The sequence below is a fragment of the Tympanuchus pallidicinctus genome, unplaced genomic scaffold (genome assembly GCF_026119805.1).
Source record: "Tympanuchus pallidicinctus isolate F22 unplaced genomic scaffold, pur_lepc_1.0 scaffold8, whole genome shotgun sequence".
In the NCBI taxonomy this organism is placed as follows: Eukaryota; Metazoa; Chordata; class Aves; order Galliformes; family Phasianidae; genus Tympanuchus; species Tympanuchus pallidicinctus.
In genome coordinates, this window is record NW_026294802.1 from 43,558,674 (window position 1) to 43,578,477 (window position 19,804).

General features: G+C 42.6%; 1 protein-coding gene across 3 annotated transcripts in view; it reads left to right on the forward strand.

Annotated features, from left to right (window-relative positions):
• Window positions 1–6,533: 6,533 nt before the first annotated feature.
• Window positions 6,534–19,804, forward strand: part of LOC128073209 (mitogen-activated protein kinase 11-like) — a 29,617-nt gene continuing 16,346 nt past the window's right edge. For 2 of the 3 annotated variants that reach the window (XM_052667799.1, XM_052667800.1), the window contains exons 1-3: window positions 6,537–6,763; window positions 18,469–18,598; window positions 19,132–19,190. In XM_052667799.1, the coding sequence (XP_052523759.1) occupies window positions 6,651–6,763; window positions 18,469–18,598; window positions 19,132–19,190 (302 nt within the window). In that variant the 5' untranslated portion in view covers window positions 6,537–6,650. Of the gene's footprint in view, window positions 6,764–18,468; window positions 18,599–19,131; window positions 19,191–19,804 lie in introns of all 3 variants that reach the window. The other variant, XM_052667801.1, reaches the window with a different exon arrangement.

Here is a 19,804-nt window from a genome sequence, read left to right on the forward strand (position 1 = left end):
CATCCACTGTTTTCCACTGCAAAAGAGAGGCAGATTTCTTGAGGTATAATGGCAGGTAAGTGGGGTGAGATGGAGCATGTTCCTGTGGCTGCAATGAAGGATAGACTCACACTCATCTCTGTGATTATTTACAGAGAACTACTAGCATGACATAAAAATCACTGTCTGTCATCTACCTGGAAGGATATGCTCAACTTATTAACTAGTGATAAGAATTTTCTTACGTGTAATTCTACATAAAACTGAAACTGGTGTCAAGAAACATTAACTTACCAAGGTTGTTAGTGTAAAAGAGGCCAGTTCCTACAACAAAGTGATTCTCAGCCAGTAAGGATGCCCTGCACAGGTTCTCCTTTCTCTGACAAAAACTATAACTTTATACACAATGAAAGATTACACTGAAGTGCCTCTTGCCACTGCTTGTAGGTCTCTATCTCTGCCAAGCTTAACTATGCTCATACTGAGAGCAAAGCCCCAAATGGGCTCTGGGTATGTAATAGGTTTTATCACAGGTCACTGTCCCGTCACTGACATGTCCACTCAGAGAAGACCATGATCATCACTTTTGAAAGCTCACTGCTATGCCATTTATGTTCAGAGTTTCAATCAGCAAGAAAATGCAGCCTGCTGGTAGTTTCACCATTGGTAGGAGATAACAGTAAGCAAGCAGGAACAAGGAGAATCAGAGTGTTTTGCTAAAGGCTGAACAAAACATGAAGAAAACTGAGAACGGATAATTCTCTATCAATAATGAATATAATACAAAAATGGACTAGCTTGTAAGCTTCCCTGTGGCCACAAGAACCATGACATAAAGCATTTTTTCATAAAATAATCTCCTCCATGCAAGTTTTTACAGTTTTTGCTTCTCAGAGTCAAAGGAAAAGGTAAGCCTTTTCTTCAAAGAAATATACTGTGCTTACTGAAACACTGTAGAAATGTTGCCACTTCAGCAAGACGGGGTAGGGTAGGGCAGGGTTGGTTAGGGTATGGTAGGGTAGGATAAGATTGGAAGCAGCCTCATCTTGGATGCTCTCTCCAACCTGGGCCTCCTCACCTCTTTGCCTGGCTGCACACTTGCTGCAGCAAGGATCTGCTTTGCATATTTCTTGCAGTAGCTGATAATCCCACTCCCTTCCAGGCCCTCTGATCTTATTGAGATTCAGTATTCCCTTTGTTAAGCTCTGGTTTATAAAGATATTAAAAAACTTAATATCTGAGGTTCAGGGCCTCCAACTGTTTCTCAAAAGAGCCTTATCTCTGTCATTGCTTTTATTATTTCTTTTAACTGTGTACAGTTACATGCGGTGATATAGAACAGGTAGACAGTGGTGCCAACTGATATTTCTGACCTATTACTATGTATCTGTCATGTGTCTCCACAGCCCTATATACAAAGATTTATGACTATTTGCTTTAAGAGGAACAATACACATAAAAGATTTTTTTATCTATGGGCAGAACTTATGTAGTACAAGAAAACAGAGGACTAACCAATATACTCTCTTGCAACAGTTTTGCGAGTTCATAGAGAGAAATATGATGAGATTGCAGTAGATACACAGTCTGAATAGCCTTAAGGATCCCGTGTGTATCAAATACATCCTGAATGAGGATGAAATTTTGAAAACTGTTGCCTTTACTGATGGCATCTTTTGAACAGAACGTGGATCACACGGATCACAGTTTTAATCCAAATTGCTGTTTGAAATTATTTGAAGCACATCACATTACTGTCTTACCATCCTGCCATAATAATATTAGTTGCAAGTTGGATCCAGATATTTAGCAAGCAAAGTATGTCATGGGTCCAAGTGTGCCTGGTAAATGCACAGTGTGCCAAGCCGTGCAGCAGCTGTTCCATTGGGTTTATCAAGCTCCTGTGAAGCCTCGGCAGAGGGCATGCCTCCATAGGGTTTGTCATTGCCTTTGCTGCTCAGCATCTGCCATGCAATTTGTCACATTACAGCCATTATTTGGAGTCCTGCTGACACACTCGTTCTGAGCAACCAGAATTCTGTTCAGCAGGGTCCACTGCCAGGATCTAAAGCTGAAACCGAGAAGGTGACATTACAGAATCAATGAGGAGGATCTTGTTTGTTACTGAAGTAGAAAATCCACTTTTCACCTTAATGGGATAGCACACTGTACAATGGAGTCATGCTGGTGGAAAAAGCCCAAACACCTGCAGATAGGTTGGAAAGGTTCATATACTGTAGGAGAACTGAATTTGTACAATTTTTCTGAGGTAGCTGGAGAGCTGCATCCTCACAATACCTCTAACAGTGACTGAAAGATACAGGAACAGGGAATGATGCAGTATTTTTGGTATGACAAGGGTGAGCATAGCTGCTTTATGGGAAATGAACAGCTCCAGATTGAAGCACAAAATTCTGTAGATGAGTAGCAGATGGCAAATGAAGGCATGTGAATACGTGCCTCCCATATTAAGCAAGGCTGATACTTTATTTATGATTTTTCTTCTGTTTTTACAGGTTTTAGCATTGATACCTGTTCCTTTTAGCCATTCACAAAGAGTTAAATATGAATGAGAATTCACAAATTGTTCTCTCTTATCTGCAAGTATTGCATTCCGTTAGTGCTTACCACATTTTGTAGCATGAAATCTCACAGGAATAGGCCAAAGCAGGCATAGCTCTTCCATGCAAGTTTGAACACACATGCGTCCACAGCTGTTGAGAAGCCCTGTGAGTATTGCATTCTCTTCATATGGACTTGCTGTGTGGAAAGAACATGGTTTTAGGTAAAAGGATTAATACAACTGGCCCAATTCATAAATATTTCTGATTGTGATTAGAAGAATTCATAGTTAGGAGTGCACAGCCATTTTAAGGGTCCTATGGTGTTTTCTTCAGAGCCCAAGGAGACAAGACAATGGTCATCTAAGCAGCTTCCCTCAAGTGTGATTTCCTATATGGATCAGAAAAGCAGAAAGCCTAGATTCTGTCGGCTCTTACACACACATCTGCTTTTATCTTTGGACTCTCTTTGGAGTCAAGCAGGTGAAATTTATAGCTGATGTTTATCCAAGGCATAAACCCAAATTAATGCTTTTGGAACAATGTGTTCTTGTTCCCATTCACGTAATGAAATTTGTCTCTGACTTGAATGCGAACAGTGCTGGGCTCTCTGCAACTACTGATTATGCATGTCAATATTGGGCTGCGTTTGAATTATGCTGTATTATGCATAAGAATAAAGTATCATGGAGTTGTGAGACACAAGACAACATAATTACATGGACTGCAAGAGAGACAAAGCAAAACACACCATATACTAATGGCCCATCTCAGTCTTGCCTCATTATATCTGGACCTTTATTTACTAAATTAGGAATTATTTAAAAGTTAAATCTGCGGTTTTTTTTTTGTTTTTTTTTTTACAAATATGACTTTGTTCTGAAAATACATACACTGAGAAGCCCTTGTTGACATGACTGAGCAGGATATTGTATTTGATTAAATTCACTTTGGAGACTCGTGATGCCAATTGCTAACACGTTTGCTGTCCCAATTGAAAATCCAATATCAGCATGAGCTTAGATTAATACCCATATGTTGCTCCTGGGTGAAGAAAACATTGCCACCAAGTACTGGCAAGCTACAGGAGGCTGAGATGTGGTTTGCTATTAGGGTTAGGTAAAGGAAGCTGCTTGATTTTTTTTCTGCTTACATTCATTCAAACGGATATGAGAAAAATTTCCCACCCTGTGTCCACAGCAGCATGAAAGCAATATTTGAAAAACATTGTTATCAGTGTCTGCAAAAAATAATCATAGATAGCATGAGCGCTATTATTATCTGAGGCAATATCAATATTACGTGTATTTATTTTTAAGGTAGGAAAACAATCTGAGACTTGGTTCATAAATGGAAAGGTGGCACTGAGGTACCAAGAGATTGAGGCAATTTAACACAGAAAATGTGGGAGACAGAAACAAAGCCCCAGTGCTAACATCTAAGTAGAATCTATCTGCTCAGAAATAACAAAAACCTGTACCTGACATACCATTATTATGATATAATCCAAATAGGTGTTTTGTGGCAAAGGGCAAGTCAAACTGGTGTTAATGGAAATAAGGTTGATACAACCTAGCAGGCATATGCAACAAGTGTCTTATATTTCAAAAAAAGGTATACAATCTCTTGCAAAGCAATCTCACACAAACAGATGTATTATGACCAGCTAATGACTGACTTGCTATCCACAGAAAGCTCCATTAAGCCTCTCCTGCTGCCTGTACTTCATCTTTATGTCATTATAAATACTGACAGCTTTTCCATGATATAATTACATGTTTGTAGATGTGGTTTCAGAAGTTCACAAGAACCTGAAAATAAAGCCAGCATTATAGGCAATTACCACAATGTTTTATTGTTCAGTGTAATGTATGTAACATTCCTCAATCAATGTTTTGTTTCTTAACATGTCAGTTATTAATTACAACATTTTCAAAAGAATCAAGATAGAAAAGATCTTCATAACAGTCTCAGTATTATCGGCGGGCATCTCCAAGCTCAATACTAAGTCTGTAAGAGATCCACTGCAGAACCAAGGCGGTTCATACTGAAGCTTCAGCATGCATTGTAAATCTGCTGTTAGCTTACCCAGTGTTTACAGCAGTTACAGGGAGAGAAGTCAGAGCCTTGTTCTGCTGACGTCTTGTGTTTTCCGAAGTCCTGGTTTTGCAGTACCAGGATTCTATCTCCCACCAAAAGATGACATGCTTTCAGTACTCAGGTAGCATTCTTTCTTCCTGATGAGTTTCCATGTTTATTGTTTGTGTCAGCGTTGCAGAGTTACACATACAAACAACTGGCCAGCCAGCAAAACAGTATCCAAAAGCAAAGAAGGCTGTGTCTTCTTCCTCCTGCTGCAGGCAGGAAGGCACAGGCAGGGCTGGCCTTACAGGGGGTGTTCGGATATCCAAATCTGACCGGCTCCGAAATTGCTATATGTGCTGTCCTCTGGGGTCTCTGGATGTGGGTTGTTTTTATCACATACAGATTTTAGCTAGTGGATTTCATGAAGTCTTGGATAAAAGGGACAGTTAGTTAATCTTACTGAATAGAAATGTCAGTATAATTCACTAGGGAGGGCAAGCAGGTGCTTATTGTGCTATAAGGGTGGTTCATTCTGCGAGTATGTTTTCTAATATCTCCCTTGTTACATGGAAAAGAACATCATATATGTAGTATCCAATACAACAAGGTAATCAAATGCAATCTCCCTGTAATGATTGCAGTACAAATATCTGACAGAATTTCATAGAAGACAGGAAATTGAGAGAGACTGTAAATATCAAGCAGACGGAAAATTGACTCCTGTGGAAACTGCATGATCTGCTTGGGCAGATATGGATAGATCCAAGCTCCACAAATGATTACTGGAGTTAGCAAGAAGCAATGTAACACGTAGTGAGTGGGTGAAGGCCAGAGGCTGACATGCTGCAAGAGACAGATTGAAGTCAGTAAACAGGATTATTTGCTTCATTTTGGGCACTGTGAAAGATTTTGGCCTTCTTTAGGAGGGTGGGAAGGAAGCACTTCTTCCTGGTTCGGTATAGAATGACTGTACTGTTATTCTAATCTTAAAATTTGAAATGATGCTACTGAGAAAGCAAAGTCGCACAGATGTGTTGTTTTACTCTATGCCTTCAGCACAGAAATTCAGGTGAGACCAAGGAGCGGGCTCTTGGAAGACCAGAGATGTTTGTTGCACTGGAGCAGGGGGAAGCAAGGACAAACAGTGGTGGTAAGAGCACTGAGTGCCTACAGAATGGGTGGTTCCAAAAGGCTTCACTAATGTCAGCCATTTCGTTTTTAACCTGAAATGCACTGAGCCCTAAAGTTGCTGGTGCTGTTCACTTGGGCAGCCTCGTTGCAGATGCCCTGTATTGCAATGTGATCTGGGGCTTCAGAGCTGGAACTTGGGCAACCAGCGACTCGTGGTATAGGAGCAGAGCAGACTTCAGTGAGGTTCTGAAAGGAGAGGATCTGCATCTGCTGCTGATTCAGAGGCAGAAGCCCCTGAGCGATGCCCGCACACTGCCCCTGTGCAAGCAGGCTGCTTGCATGTAGGGTATGGGTGCCGAAGGCAGCGTAGGAAATTGCGAAATGAAATTGTACGCGGTGCTTACATTGCTGATTCCGCAAGTCGCTGATACAAAGTGTGTTCTGAAAATACGAACCAATGCACAAACCAGAGAGCCCTTTAATTTAGTTGCTGTGCTTGGGGCATCTAACGTTTTCAAGACTTGTCCCGTAATATTCGTCACTGCAGTCTTCCCCGTCCAAAAGCATAACAGTGAGCGCACGGAGTTAATGCTGTCAGGGGGACTCCGGTACCTCCAGGAGCTCCGTCAGAGCGGCCCTCAGCTCCTCCCGCCCCGCCCCGTCCTCCGAGCAGCACACCGTGCCCAGCCCGCGCCCCGGGGCTGCACTGCGCCCCTCCCCTCCGGGCTCCCCGACCCGGCACTGCCCCCGGCCCTGCCCGGCCCGCCGCCTTCTCCTCCCCTTCCCCTTACGGTCCCTCCTCCCGCCGGCGCCGGCCGTGCCCGCCTCGCTCCCCGCCCCGGCTGAGGGGCGACCGCCACTGCTGCTGCCTTCGCTGGCGGCGGCTCCGCTAAGATGACCGAGCGCGGCGGCTTCTACCGGCAGGAGCTGAACAAGACGGTGTGGGAGGTGCCGCAGCGCTACCAGAACCTCACGCCCGTGGGCTCGGGCGCCTACGGCTCCGTGTGGTAGGTACAGGGCGGCGGGCGGAGGCCGGCAGGTGCCGGGAGCGGGGCGGCCGCCCTGGGCCCCGTTCCTCGGAGCCGCCCGGCGCGGGGACGCGATACCGCAGCGAAGGCCGCGCACGGCGGCCGAGGGGGGAACGCGCGGAGGGGGCCGAGCGGCGGCGGGCAGCGGCTCGGGGAGGCGGGGGGCGGCGGCCGGCGCTTTCCTTTCGGCGCGCGGCGCCCTCCCCCACGGCCGGCGGCGCCCCGGGGTCGGGCCGCGCCTCGTCGTAACCCGGGCAACAGCGCCCGCCGAGCGGAGCCCGCCGAACGGGGCGGCCGTGCGGCGCGGCGCTCCGCTCCGCTCCGACCTTTCGCGCCGCTCGCGCCTCGGTGACACCTGCGGGCATCTTGCACAGTCACGGTGCGCGCGGGCGGGAGGCGGACGGCGCTCTGCCTGTTGCTGCATTCTGCCCTTGCCCAGCCCCGAACCGCCGGTCCCGGGGAGCGCTGCTGCCCGAGGTTTGGGCTCGGGAGTCATTGTGTCGTGTAAGAGTTTATCACGCCGCTTATCGCACGGCGCTCCTGGGTTTTATTACAATACCGTGTTTGCGGTCCCAGCGCAGGGCTGGATGTATTTGATGCGCTGAGCTGTCTTTCAAAACGCCCTGAGCCAGATTTTGGAATTGTCTGTGCTGTTTAAAGAGTTTGTGAGAAAGGATCGTGCTGCTATTGTAAGCCAAGTGGAATTACGTGAAAACCCATCAGTAGCGGGCCTTTAAGTAAATTCTGTGAAACTCCGCCTTTCGCAGTTCGCAAAACTTTTCCCTCTGTGCAGTTAGGTGCCAGAGCATTCGTGGAGTTTCTTATTTATTGCTTTCTTCTCTAGCTCTGTGAAATGCCCCACATGTAAAGTAGGAATATTTATGTAAGAACCCCCCTCCAACCAGTAGTAGCACCCAGGGCTTGAGAATTCTCTCTTAATTCTTCATTATTTTGGTTTGATGCTTGCACAGGGGAAAGCTGGGCCAGCACCATGGAGTGCTACCTGCCGCTGTGCAGTCCTGGGGCCATCTGTTTCTTGTGAATAGTTTCACAAGGATGTGTTTTAATTTAGATCACAGACATCTTCCTTTTCTCTGAGATTTTACTAAGGAGAAGCTGGATATGCCATACAACAGTAACTACAGTCATTTTCCAATTAAACCTGTGTTTCTGATTACTTTTCCTGTGGGGGGAAAACCCACTCTGCTGGCTTTTGTAATGAGATGTCAGGGCTTGAGAGATTGCAGCGGAAATGAAAACATGTGGTGGTTTGCTCACAGCACAGCTGGAGTTTTGTTGTGGCTGTTTTTAACAGGGTTAGTGTTGTTAATTTATGGTTGTTGGGTTTTTTTTTTGTTTTTTTTTTTTCTGCCTGTGAAGCAAATCGTGGTATTTTATCAATGGAGATGCCCACAAACTGGCATATGAAGAGGAGGGTGCTATAGGAAATGCGGGTGCTGTGGAAAGGTCCACTCTAAAATACCTGTTTAAGCACTGAGTGCAGTAATGAAATATTACTCTACATTAATAGTCTTGTTAACATTGATGAGGTACGAGCCCAAATAGGTCCTGAATGTGAGGAAAAGACTCATGTCTCAAAAAAGCCATTTATTTTCAGTCCCTATTGAAATTGATTTTTTTTTTCCCTCTATCAGCTCATGCTTTACCCAGGAGACCCATGAGGCACAACCATTCCCCTGAGAAACAGCTATGCTGCTTCTGTGAATAATCGTACTCCTGTTCAGGAAGATGTCACAAAGCGTGTTTAAGTCTTACAGAAACCACTGGAATTAAACAAATTCTTAAGTGCTGTGCTGAAAAGAAGCCAAAGTCCTGAACTCCAAACACTGGATTTAGGACAAGAACGAAGTTCCTGTTTTCTACCTCAGTGAAGCTCAGTTTTTGGTTCTTCCCTTTCCTCTTGTACAGTAACTTATCTGCAAATCGGGATACTTGTGCAACCAAAGCAATATTTGGTAATAAGAAGTATAATGTAGATACTTGAATTTAATCTAACTTCTGCTTATCCTCCTTTTGCTTGCAGCTGAAAATCAGTAGAGGAATTTGAGACAGAATGCCATGTTTTGGCCCAGTTTATTGACAGTTTGTAAGCCCAGCTTTTGCTCTGGGCGTCAGCATTACCACCTGTCTGATGAGAGCTTCTTCATCTTTGAGCGATGTTTTGTTGTGCCCTAAGTTACGTAACACGGACAGCTATTTGTGTGGGGTTTTTTTAAAGCTTGTATGCCTCTTTTCGTGCCAGGTTTTCAACCTACTTAATTCCATCTCTGCCTGGGAGGTGCAGACGGCCCTCTGTGGTGTGTTGTCTCTGATCTCCCCAACAGGTTATTTTCCATTAGCATATTGAAAACGTTGCTTTCTGCCTTCTCAGGAAAGGACAGACCTTACCTGATCAACAGAAGCACATGAAGGACTTCTTTCCAAACAGAAACTTGTGGTTTCCTCAGAGGCCTTTGCTATCTGAGGCAGTACAGTACTTCCTCTGTGCTGTTCTTTCCATACGCTTTGCCTTTCCTCATGCAGTCAGTCTCCTTTAGTTTCAACAGCATGCAATGCCCAGCACAAACTCAGATTGCAAAAGTAGGAAAAGTAGGCTGCTGAGTGTGATGACATAGACCTCAGATCAGAGTCTCCCTGAAGTTGTGCACATAGCACAGCACTTAAACAGGTCCCTCCACCCTGCTCACATGAAGGGCACACTTAAGATCCATTACATTTTTGTCCTGGCTTATCTCCTGAACAGCTGGGGGTAGCTTAGACTTTTGTTTTGCTTTGCTTTGAGGTAGTACAAGTGGAAAAATAGAAGTGGAAGACTTGAAGCCTGAAGTTTAACCGCTTTTGCCCCCATCCACCCAGTCCTGTGGTTGCTGGTTAGGCTGTCACTCTGATGTGTTGAGGGCAGTACCTTGTGAGACTGGAATGTAAGATCACTGAGACCTTCTCCATCAAGGGTCTGTAAACAGGTGCTGAATCACCCGTGCAAATTAAAAACAAACAAAAAATTCCGATATAAATTGACTACCAAAGCAAGAAATTACTTCATCCAAGTTTGTACTTGATGACTTATTGCATGATATGCTATGATAATGTTTCTAAAGGGACTGAGTGTGAGATTTCAGCTATAAACTCACCTTACTGGAATTATGATATGTGTCCTTGTAACACTTCATGTTTGTTCAAATAGTATGTGCTTAGGTAAGCTTTTAGTGTGGCAATAACACACAGCTCCTGTGTGTAAATACAGATGGAAACCAAAGATCTCTACAGGTTGAGGCAGAATCCCAGGCACATCAGAGCTAACTGATTTCAGTGGACTTGCTTTGGGCTGCTTCTCGTGTGGATTAGACCTTTTGTTTCCAGCGTATGTACAGGGGCTGAGGTTAATCCTAATTATGATCGTATTTTATGGAAACATTAAAAAAAAAAAAATTAACACATTAACGTTGTTGCTATCTGTGCTTCAGAAGATGGATCAGGGAAGGAAGAAGACAGGACGGTGTATCTGAGCACTGGCCAGGGAGGCGAATACTTGAGTTGGGTGAAAGTGACTTTGTTGGAGTACAGGTGGGGTGCAGAAGGCATGTCATTGCTTTTGTCCTGTTTCATTCCGCAGGTTTTCCAGTTACTCAAACAGTGTAGATACTGACTTTGGAAAGGAAAGGGAAGTGGTACTGAGTGGAGTTGAGGTTCATATTTCAAATAAAAGCGTCTAAGAGTGTATTCAGTGAAAGATATTGAATCAGGAAAAAAGTGTTTGCAGAGAAGAGCAAGAAGGGCTGCAAATAACATCTGTGGGTAGGATGCTCTCGCTAAGCCACGGGAGTAGTAAGGGAGAAGATAAGAAACGTGCATGAGGAGTGTGGTGGAATTAGGTATAGGATAGGTGAAGAAATGTAAGCTCAAGAAGCATGGAAGTCCTCCTTGTGTTTTGTTGGTTTTCTTCTAGGAGGAATTAATGAGAGCTTTCTGAAGGAGCAGGGCTACATGAGATATGAAAGAGGTGAGGAGCATAAGAGGAGCGAGTTGTGGCAGGAAGACAGAAATACAGAATTACGGCTTTCTATATATATGGCTGTAGGAATACATCAGCAGAATAAAAATTCTCTGTAGAGAGTCTCCTCTGTCTCTACTTCGGAATAGTTTGCTATAATATGCACCTTCCTGACCACACAGTCGAGCAATGGCGTAGCTAACAGCTTTCATCGTCACAGATATTGGGATTGCTATGGCCTAGGATGCATGGTCCCTGTTCCAGAGTCCTACAGCCTGATTACTTCCACACAGCTTCCCAGGGAGCTGTCTGCAATTTCAGAATCCCCTATTAGCCAGTGGGTGCCAAAGAGGCCCCGTCTTCACTCTGTGTGTACAGTTGGAGGAATGAGGGGAGGGCGTTTCAAAACCCCTACGTGACCTGAGAACAAAGAGCTATCATTTAATATTTTGGGCAGCGTGCAGAGAGAAAACAGGAAATGTGAAGGAGCAGTGGGGGAGAAATAGAAAAAAGGACAGAAATGTCAATTGGATCTTGTCTCTTTAGGTTTAAGTAGTGTATTTGAAAGCACTAATATTTTTCATATTAAACTTTATATTGTGTTTCACTGGGAGTGTTTCTGGCATGAGGTTCTGAGCCTGCAGTTTGTAGCTGCCTGCAGTCTTTAACAAAATGCTGGATAGAATACATTTGTCATTAGCATTGTATTGGCTTTGTGGCAATTGACTGATTTTCTCACTGAAATACTGGCATTGGGCTTATAGGCTGTCTAAAACACGTTATTATTTTAGTGTCCATGAGTTGGCTGTAGATGCAGAGAAGCTAACAGCTTATGGCCTCATCCATTTGTTTGTTTCTCTCATAAGGGTATTTTTAAATGCATCACTCCCACTGATGTAAGCTATACTATCTATAACTCACCTAGAAAAGTGTGGCTGCTCCTCCGTAAAGTTATTTGAAAACTTAAGTCACCGTGGAGACATAAAAGACAGACCAGCAGAGGAAAATGAGCTTGTAGATACAGAGGCTGATACAGCATAATGATACATATTATCATTGAAAGAAAATTGGTAATGCATTCATGTAAACACAGGCATAGGAATTATTCAATAATGCTTTTGCAAGGTCTGCTTAGAAGTGTGTATTTATTTTTATGTTGGTTAAGGAACAGTTATACCGTGTATGTAATAGGTATTTCCTACTTTTATGTTTAGTGCTAGTGGTAAATTAATCTGAGGTAATTGGCAGTGATTGAACTAAAGCCAAAACAATTGATGCCAGTGCTCAGCATAGTGTGTAGGAATAACATCCAAGTGATAGGATGTAATTTTGCAATGAATAACCTGTCATCATTAAGGAAGTTCTTTTTCTCTAATGAATAGATTAATGTGTTGTTTCAGAGCTGCCCATTGCTCATCCTCCCACCCTTTGTCTAGTTACTGTCTCATTTTTTTTCCATGGGTTCCTTCCAATGCTCATATGTGCTGTGATTGGTGTGATTTATTAACAAATACAAACTCTACCTCTTAATGGGTGGAAGTCACCAATTTGAATTCGTATAAAATAACAAACCATTTATAAAGAAGAAACAAATGAACCAGTGGATTTACTTAGCTGCCTGGCTTGATCTTATCATGGGTGGCCTTGTTCTGCTGTATTACCAGTGGCTGCTGCAATCCATTTCCAGGTGGATAAATGCTGTCTATGCTTTTTTCAGGACTGTTCACATCATTGCTGAATGACTGAGGTTAACATTGATCCATTGGCCTAACTGTGTGGATCAATTAACTGTGGATCCACTTGGCCTAATCCCTGCTCCAGTGGGGACACCCAGAGCAGGGTGCCCAGCCGTGTGTCCAGGCAGCTTTTTAAGATCCCCAGGGATCTCCAGAGCCTCTGTGGACAGCCTGTGTCAGTGTTCTGTCACCTGCACAGCAAAACAGTTCTTCCTGATGCTCAGATGGAGCCTCCTGTGTTCCGATTTATATCTATTGCCTCTTGGCATGGCACTGTGCACTGAGAAGAGCCTAACTCTATCTTCATATCTTCAGGTGTACATGTTATATACCTGTAGACATATTCTGCATTAGTAAGAAGTAGTCTGGCTTTTAAAAAAAAAAAAAAAAAAAAGATCTTGGAAAAAAAACAGAAGACAAACATCGTCAACTAAACCTTGCAAACAAAACTCCAAACCTTATATTACATGTATGTGCTCACATATTATACAAAGAGCACAATGACACTGTCTGGTGGTGCAAATTCTCAGCTACAGAATACTCTTTTTCAACATTATCATCACCATTAGCTGTGGCTTTTTGCCAGCAACATCCTGCATGCTGTGCTCATGTAAATCTGCATTGAGGTGACCCACAGTTGCTGTCACCACTGCTGAAATGCACACCCACCGCCTCGCTGTGCTCACGTCCACTGCTTGGTCTCCATAAGTGTTCTGCAAGCACTGAGGAATGTCAATGGGTGCCATGTTTTCCACACGAAGGAATTCAATGACACACCTTTGCTTCATATGCACATCCATGTCAGACACCATTTAGTCAGACTGCCCCTCTGCTGCCATCTGTCACATGGCAACAACGTGTAATGGGATATTGGTGAGAAGGTTCAATGTCTATTGCTATACCACCAATATCTGCCTCAAATGTTGTGGGCCACCATCATAACATAGGAAATATTTCTTTTGGAACAGCCCTTCATAAGAAGAGTTGTTATTCATGGCAGCTGTGAGGAACTCAGATGACAGACTGTGCAATAGAAAGTGTCAGGTCAGGGTTCCTGCGTGTCTCACTTTCTCTGATGTACTTGCCAATGCATGCTGCTTACTGCAGCAAGGGCTGCCTATATCAGAGCTTGTATTTGCTATATGCTGAATTCTCTTCCATACCTTCTCCTCAGTGCTTCCTCACATACACCCTTCTAGTGCTGCTACCTGTTTTTTTGTTACTTTAAGGAAGTCAGGATGTTACTATGGGACATTTGGCCATAAAGATATTGATATTTCCTGCAATGGGAGGAGTCAGTGGGGATGTGAAAGGATGCCAAGGTCTGTGGACAAGATCTCAAGATGTGGCTGTGCTTAATATGTGGCAGGAATTCTGTGCACTTTCCATTTTGTTTTCTGGATGTTGACTTATTTCTTACCAAAGTTATTAAGGTTCTGCTCATGTTAATCTGTGTTTTGAGCATGAATTGCATTTTGTTTTCTTTGATTTTTCCTTTTACATTTACGTGTATGCATTTAGTGGGGAATACTTGTTCTGGGAAGTGTCTCCCCTGGGTTGGCCGGTGAAGGAAAGGAACTCCTGTGTAGTGCTGTGCTAGAGGATGTAAAAGCAGTAGCCTTGAACATTATGTGGAAAACCCAAATCTCATATCATTGTCACAACAAATTTAAGGATTGACTTATGTGTCATATTCTCTCTCTCAGGTTTGGTATATAATGTCCATAGTGTCCAACCAGCTGTCAAACATATGATGATGCAGGGATAACAGTCTCACAAGCTGGAACACTGAGTTGTATAAATTAAATTGGAAGTGTTAGTCTTGTGTGTGTGTGTTGGGCTTTTGTTTGTTTGTTTGTTTTGCACTTAATTCTAAATTAGTCTCTTAGAACAATTATTTTTATGGATACAATGGTTCTACAAACATAAAATCACACTTTTCAGCCTACTAAAGCCTTACAGTTGTCTGCAGTGATGGGGTATGGAGTATCAGCTGGTAGGGATAACGGGGAAAATTGGGAGTTTGCTGCAGGTGCGCCATACTGGCACCACGCAGTCAGCTTGGGTCATGCCTTCATTGTGCATCAGTTAGACCCCCGCTGGCTGCTGAAATAAGGAGAACTCACTCACTTCATTCAAGCTGGGCTTTTTCCAGATACCTTTTACAGTATTGCAGTCAGCAAATAGGCCCTCTCAGAGCCCAAGGCATTTATTAAGTTAGGAATGGGACTTGTTGAGCCCAGGAATAGTTCTTCCTGCATTGCATACTGAAGTTTACTAAATGGGATACAAGTTGGCCCTATGCATGGCTTGGTAGATTGGGTTCTCACAAGGAGCCCTCCAGCTGTTGGAACAAATGTGATTTCAAAGTCTAAAACTGCCATAGCTGAATGCTGTGCTCCTAATCCAGAAAGCCCTGAGGGATGTGGGCAGGCTGCAGAGGAGTAGATTGTCCAGTATTACCTGTCTGCAACCACAGAGGATAAATGAACCATGGATGCTGTAGAAATGACTATATGTATAGTCAATATTTATAAACTTCAGCACTAAAAATCCATACCCTGTCAAAGTCATGAAGTTAGCTTGAAACCGTTTTAAAATCTTGGACTTTTTGCCTTCCGAATTTTTTGACTACTTTAGCTTTTTATATCCAAACTTTTCTCTGAAGCCTTAAGAAGTCAAAACATGTGCATATAAATAGAGATTGTTCTTTCATCTGGTGGAACATCAACCAAAATATGAGATACGGGAGCTGACAGCACTGGAAAGGTGTGTCTATTTTAAGCAGTGATTGAAAGTTGCACCCAGCAAAAGTCTCTTATGTCTCACAATGATGCCATCCCTTCAAAGAAAATGATGACTCTTTTAGATCCTTGATCTGAGAAAGGACAGCAAAAAATGTTTGGCGTAACTGCCAGGGGTTCTGGGTCAAGAACAGTCATATCTAAAAAAGGTGTGACTGAGATAAGTGCAATGTTGTTTCTTGTAAAGTAGAAAACAGACTTGAGTTTCTTTTTTCCCATATACTGCAGAGATGTGAGAGCATACTGCTCTGTGGTAATGTTAGAAGGCTCACTGAAACGACACGATTAAAAACTCATTTTCATTGTTTTCAACAAATGAAATGCTAGAAGTAAAGAACAGTTTGGAGATGGGAGGTGATATCCCTTTACAAGTATCAAAGTTTATCTCCGTAGCATTATCGTGTCCAGCTACATAAAGCAAATAATAAATAAATAATAAAATAAATAATCAGCTCAGCATAAGTAAATGGAAAGAAACGGAGGACACAGCCGTCGAGTCATTGGAAGGATGATCGTTGCTGCCATCAAGCAATTGTTTCAGAGCTGGTTTACCGGAACTGAATCCTGTGCTCTGAAGGACTTGCTTCAGTAGAAAATGCCTTGCAAAAGAAGAGAGCTGTGAGTTTTCTGCAGATAAAGAGGCTGACAGAGCCAGGCCTCCCTAGTTTAAATGCAGAGATGGGGTAAAGTGCAGGGGTATGTGAAGAGTGTAATGCATTATAAGAGAAGGTGAGGGCCTGTAACCCTTTTTTTTTTTTTTTTTTAAATAGCAGCAAGCCTTTGGGCTGTTAAGGACACACTTGTTTTGGAGGAGCCATTTTGAATCTCTTTGATCAGCAGCTGGTGACAGCCACAGGGGATTCCTGCAGGCGCCGGCCAGGTGAGCCCATAGAGCTGCGTGGCTGCCTGCTGACAGGCTGAAAGCCCTGTGCTCTGAGAGACCAGCGCAGGAAGGGAAGTGGCTGCTCTTGCTGCTAACAGTCTGCCCAGAGGGCTGCAAGGGAATCTGGGGATGACTCAGATCACAACTGTGGTGATGCACTGGGGAGAGGGGAGAGACTCAGTCTGAAAGTCAGAGATGGAAGTGTGGCCCGCTGCTTAGAAACAGTGATCAGAGGTCATAGATGCAAGGCATCCTTGAATCTGACAAACAAAATGTTCTAACAAAGTGAAATCTATCGTTTTGAGTGCTCCAGTGTTTGTAGCTTGAATTATAATGGTAAACCAGGAAAGGAAAAGGCTTGAAGGCATTCGCTCCAGTTACCATTCTCCATGGTTTCTTGACTCTGGGGGGATGCTTTTAAACCAAGACAGATCCTGGCTTGTTCAGCTTCAATTCATGCTTTTCCACTGAAGGTCCCAAAACTCGAGCTATTTGTTTTTTCTTTCTCTCTTCCTGTGGGTTTCCATCCTGGGTCTAAAAAGCAGCTGTCATAAGAATTACTAAAACAGAAAAGTAGTTCTTCATATCATCTGAATCATATGCAGGGTAAAATGCAACCTATCTGAAAGATCTGCAGTTTTTAAACTACTAAAACCCACATTTGACTTTAAAACAGGGAGGACAAAGATGTTGGTCATGCTAATGGGATTTCAAACTTAATTCTTCCTAGCCATATATATGATATTTCAAAAACTAGTACAAGCGCGATTGGGGAGGCTTGTGAATTGCCAGAAGAGCTGAGATATTAAAGACAGATTGCTGCTTTGGGCAATGTTATCTATTTATCTGTATGAACGTTTCTTTTTTTACACTGTAAAATGTTAGAGAGGATATAGCAAGTACGCATTTCTGGGTTTGTGCTGCTTTCCATTGGCTTCATTGACCAGGATTACAGTCATTGCAAGTATACTGCATTTTTGTTATACTAACAGCAAAGTACTGGCTTCTTTTTTATTTCTTCAGATTTACTTTTGCAGCCTTCATACTGTGTCTATGACCAATCCTGTGGAATTTAGGGTGTCTCTACTGTCAGCTCTTGCACCATTCGCTCTCTGAGCTTCTCCACATATTTGAGCAATGCAGTGTCTTTATATCCTGAATAACTGTGTCAGAACAGGCGTCTTTATGGTATCCTTTAACTCCTCCAAGTGAAACAGGTTTTCTCCTGCTTCCTATGCTTTCTTCTGCTCAGGGAATGCCCTTCCTGAGGTGCTCAGCAAAGGCACAACCTTTATAACTTCCCTGAAGATCCGATGCTGTGATGCTGGTGAGAAAGTAACTAAGTGATCTGCTTATCTCTTTCATTGATCTTGTGAGTGATTCACTCCTTCCATGGTGCTTACAAGAAATTAGTTGATTAAATCTGTTTCCTCTGATTCTGAGGAATGCCACTCACCAGACCAGGCTGCCCAGGGCCTCATCCAGCCTGGCCTTCAATGCTTCAAAACTGTCAGGAGTGTTTTAAAGACTGATCACAAGGACCTAATAGTATCTAGTGTGGCTATTGCCTCTTGTCATCCTGCACAGTGCATTTTTCATGTCACTTAATTTTTACTGTTTTGTAATTCAAAAATAAGTTCAGTAAGATGAATGTATTAAGGTCTGTGCTTGCTAATCTGCTGCTAGCAATTGCAGATAGTGTTGTCCACATTTTAAATTGAGAATTTCAAAGTATTTTATTTTAAGAACTTTTAATTAATTGAATAAATAGCGAATTAAAGCAATATTTTTCTTAACAACGGGAAGCAGCAAACTGAATCTTTTTGTAACCACACTGTTTGATGTCACAAGTAAAATATAAAGGGATCATTTCAGTTCTTGTTTTCCATAACAGACAGTATTTAACTGTGCTGTATTGCACTTGTATCATTTAATGCACAGCAAACAATGGTTTCCTTTTTGTGCAAATGCCTGTGTGTTTTGTGTCCTCCTCGATGGGATATCTCCATGTCTGAAGTTAAGCACATGCTATATGTCAGCTGTGAAGTTCAGCATGTATCTATTGTTCATTTATTACTGGTATTGCCTAAGGAAACGTTATGAGAATTGTCTTTGAATCGTGGTTACTGCTGCCCAGCTTCTCCCACTTGCAACCCATGAGTGGAAGGTAAAAGAAGACAAAGGAGTGAGAACAAAGGAGAGCTTTGAAAGGAAGTGTTCTTTCAATGTGGACTTTCTTTTTGTTGTAGTTCAGCTTATGATACCAAAACAAGACAGAAGGTGGCAGTAAAAAAGCTTTCAAGACCTTTCCAATCGCTTATACACGCAAGGAGGACCTACCGAGAGCTCAGGTTGCTGAAGCACATGAAGCATGAGAATGTAAGTGAAGAGTGAGTGCTATCCCTTCAGATTTTTTATGACACGAGTTTGTCATATAGGTGTAATTTCTAACAGGTACAATCTTACTAGAAAAGTGCGTGCAATTCTTTCTGGCTACACAAGATACCTGAACATGGATACCTCACCTATAATGAAGTCACTGGACTATAAAGACTTCCAGTATAATAATGCCTTTTTACTGCAAAATGATCTACTTTGGTCTCAGAGCTTCAGCTAATGGAATCTGACAGATGCTTTTCTGTAATGTGACGTTACATTTCCTGACTTTCTCTGTTTATCTGCAGTCCCATTCTGCTTTTTGCAATTAATAGATTTTTTAATTGGTCATGGAAGTAGTTGAGTCTCTACCTGCACAAACTGCCTGCCTATTTTGCAGGTTACACTGAGTCTTCAAGATGAACACATGCCGTGTGTTTGTAAGCTTCCTGCAAAAATTCTAAGCACTGGCAATAGTAATTGTGTGTTGCTTTCTATCTTTCTAAAAATAAAATGTAAGTTCTCTTGCCTTTCAGGTTATAGGATTGCTGGATGTTTTTACACCTGCAACATCAATAGAAAATTTTAATGAAGTGTAAGTAACATTTTAAAATAATTCTGACTAGTTAGTAAGTAACCAAGTAGTACTGTTTGTAGAAAGGAAGCACATACGTTTGTGGTAGATTTGAAGCCAAATTTGGCTCTGTATAAAGAAACACAACAACTAAAAAAAAATCCCATAGAAAGAAGAGCAAGGTGATAGGCTGCCCTGTAGTACTTTGTGAATGATGGTTTATGAGGCTGCAAGTATCTCATAAATGTTTTGGTATTGTAGATTGTTTTTTTCAAAGGCAGATGGGATCATTCAGGAATGCAGGAAAGTATTTTGTTGGCTACCTTAGGCAAGATGAATTAGATACCTGGATAGTCAAGAGCTAGTTGTAATTTGGTGTTACTCAAACATACCATATGTACTGAGTTGCTCTTGGCTTACATCTGCTATAAGCAACTACATAAACAGTTTAGACAAGGAAATACTAACAAACATTTTTTTTTCTCCATGAAAATTAGTGGCCAGGCTCCTCTGGGGCAAAATTATACAAACAAGAGCTAAGAATGATAGAATGATGGATGCATGCTTTTGTCCCAACACTTTTTTTTTTTTTTTTTTTTTGTGGCTTCTGAATATTTCTACAAGACTTACGGGAA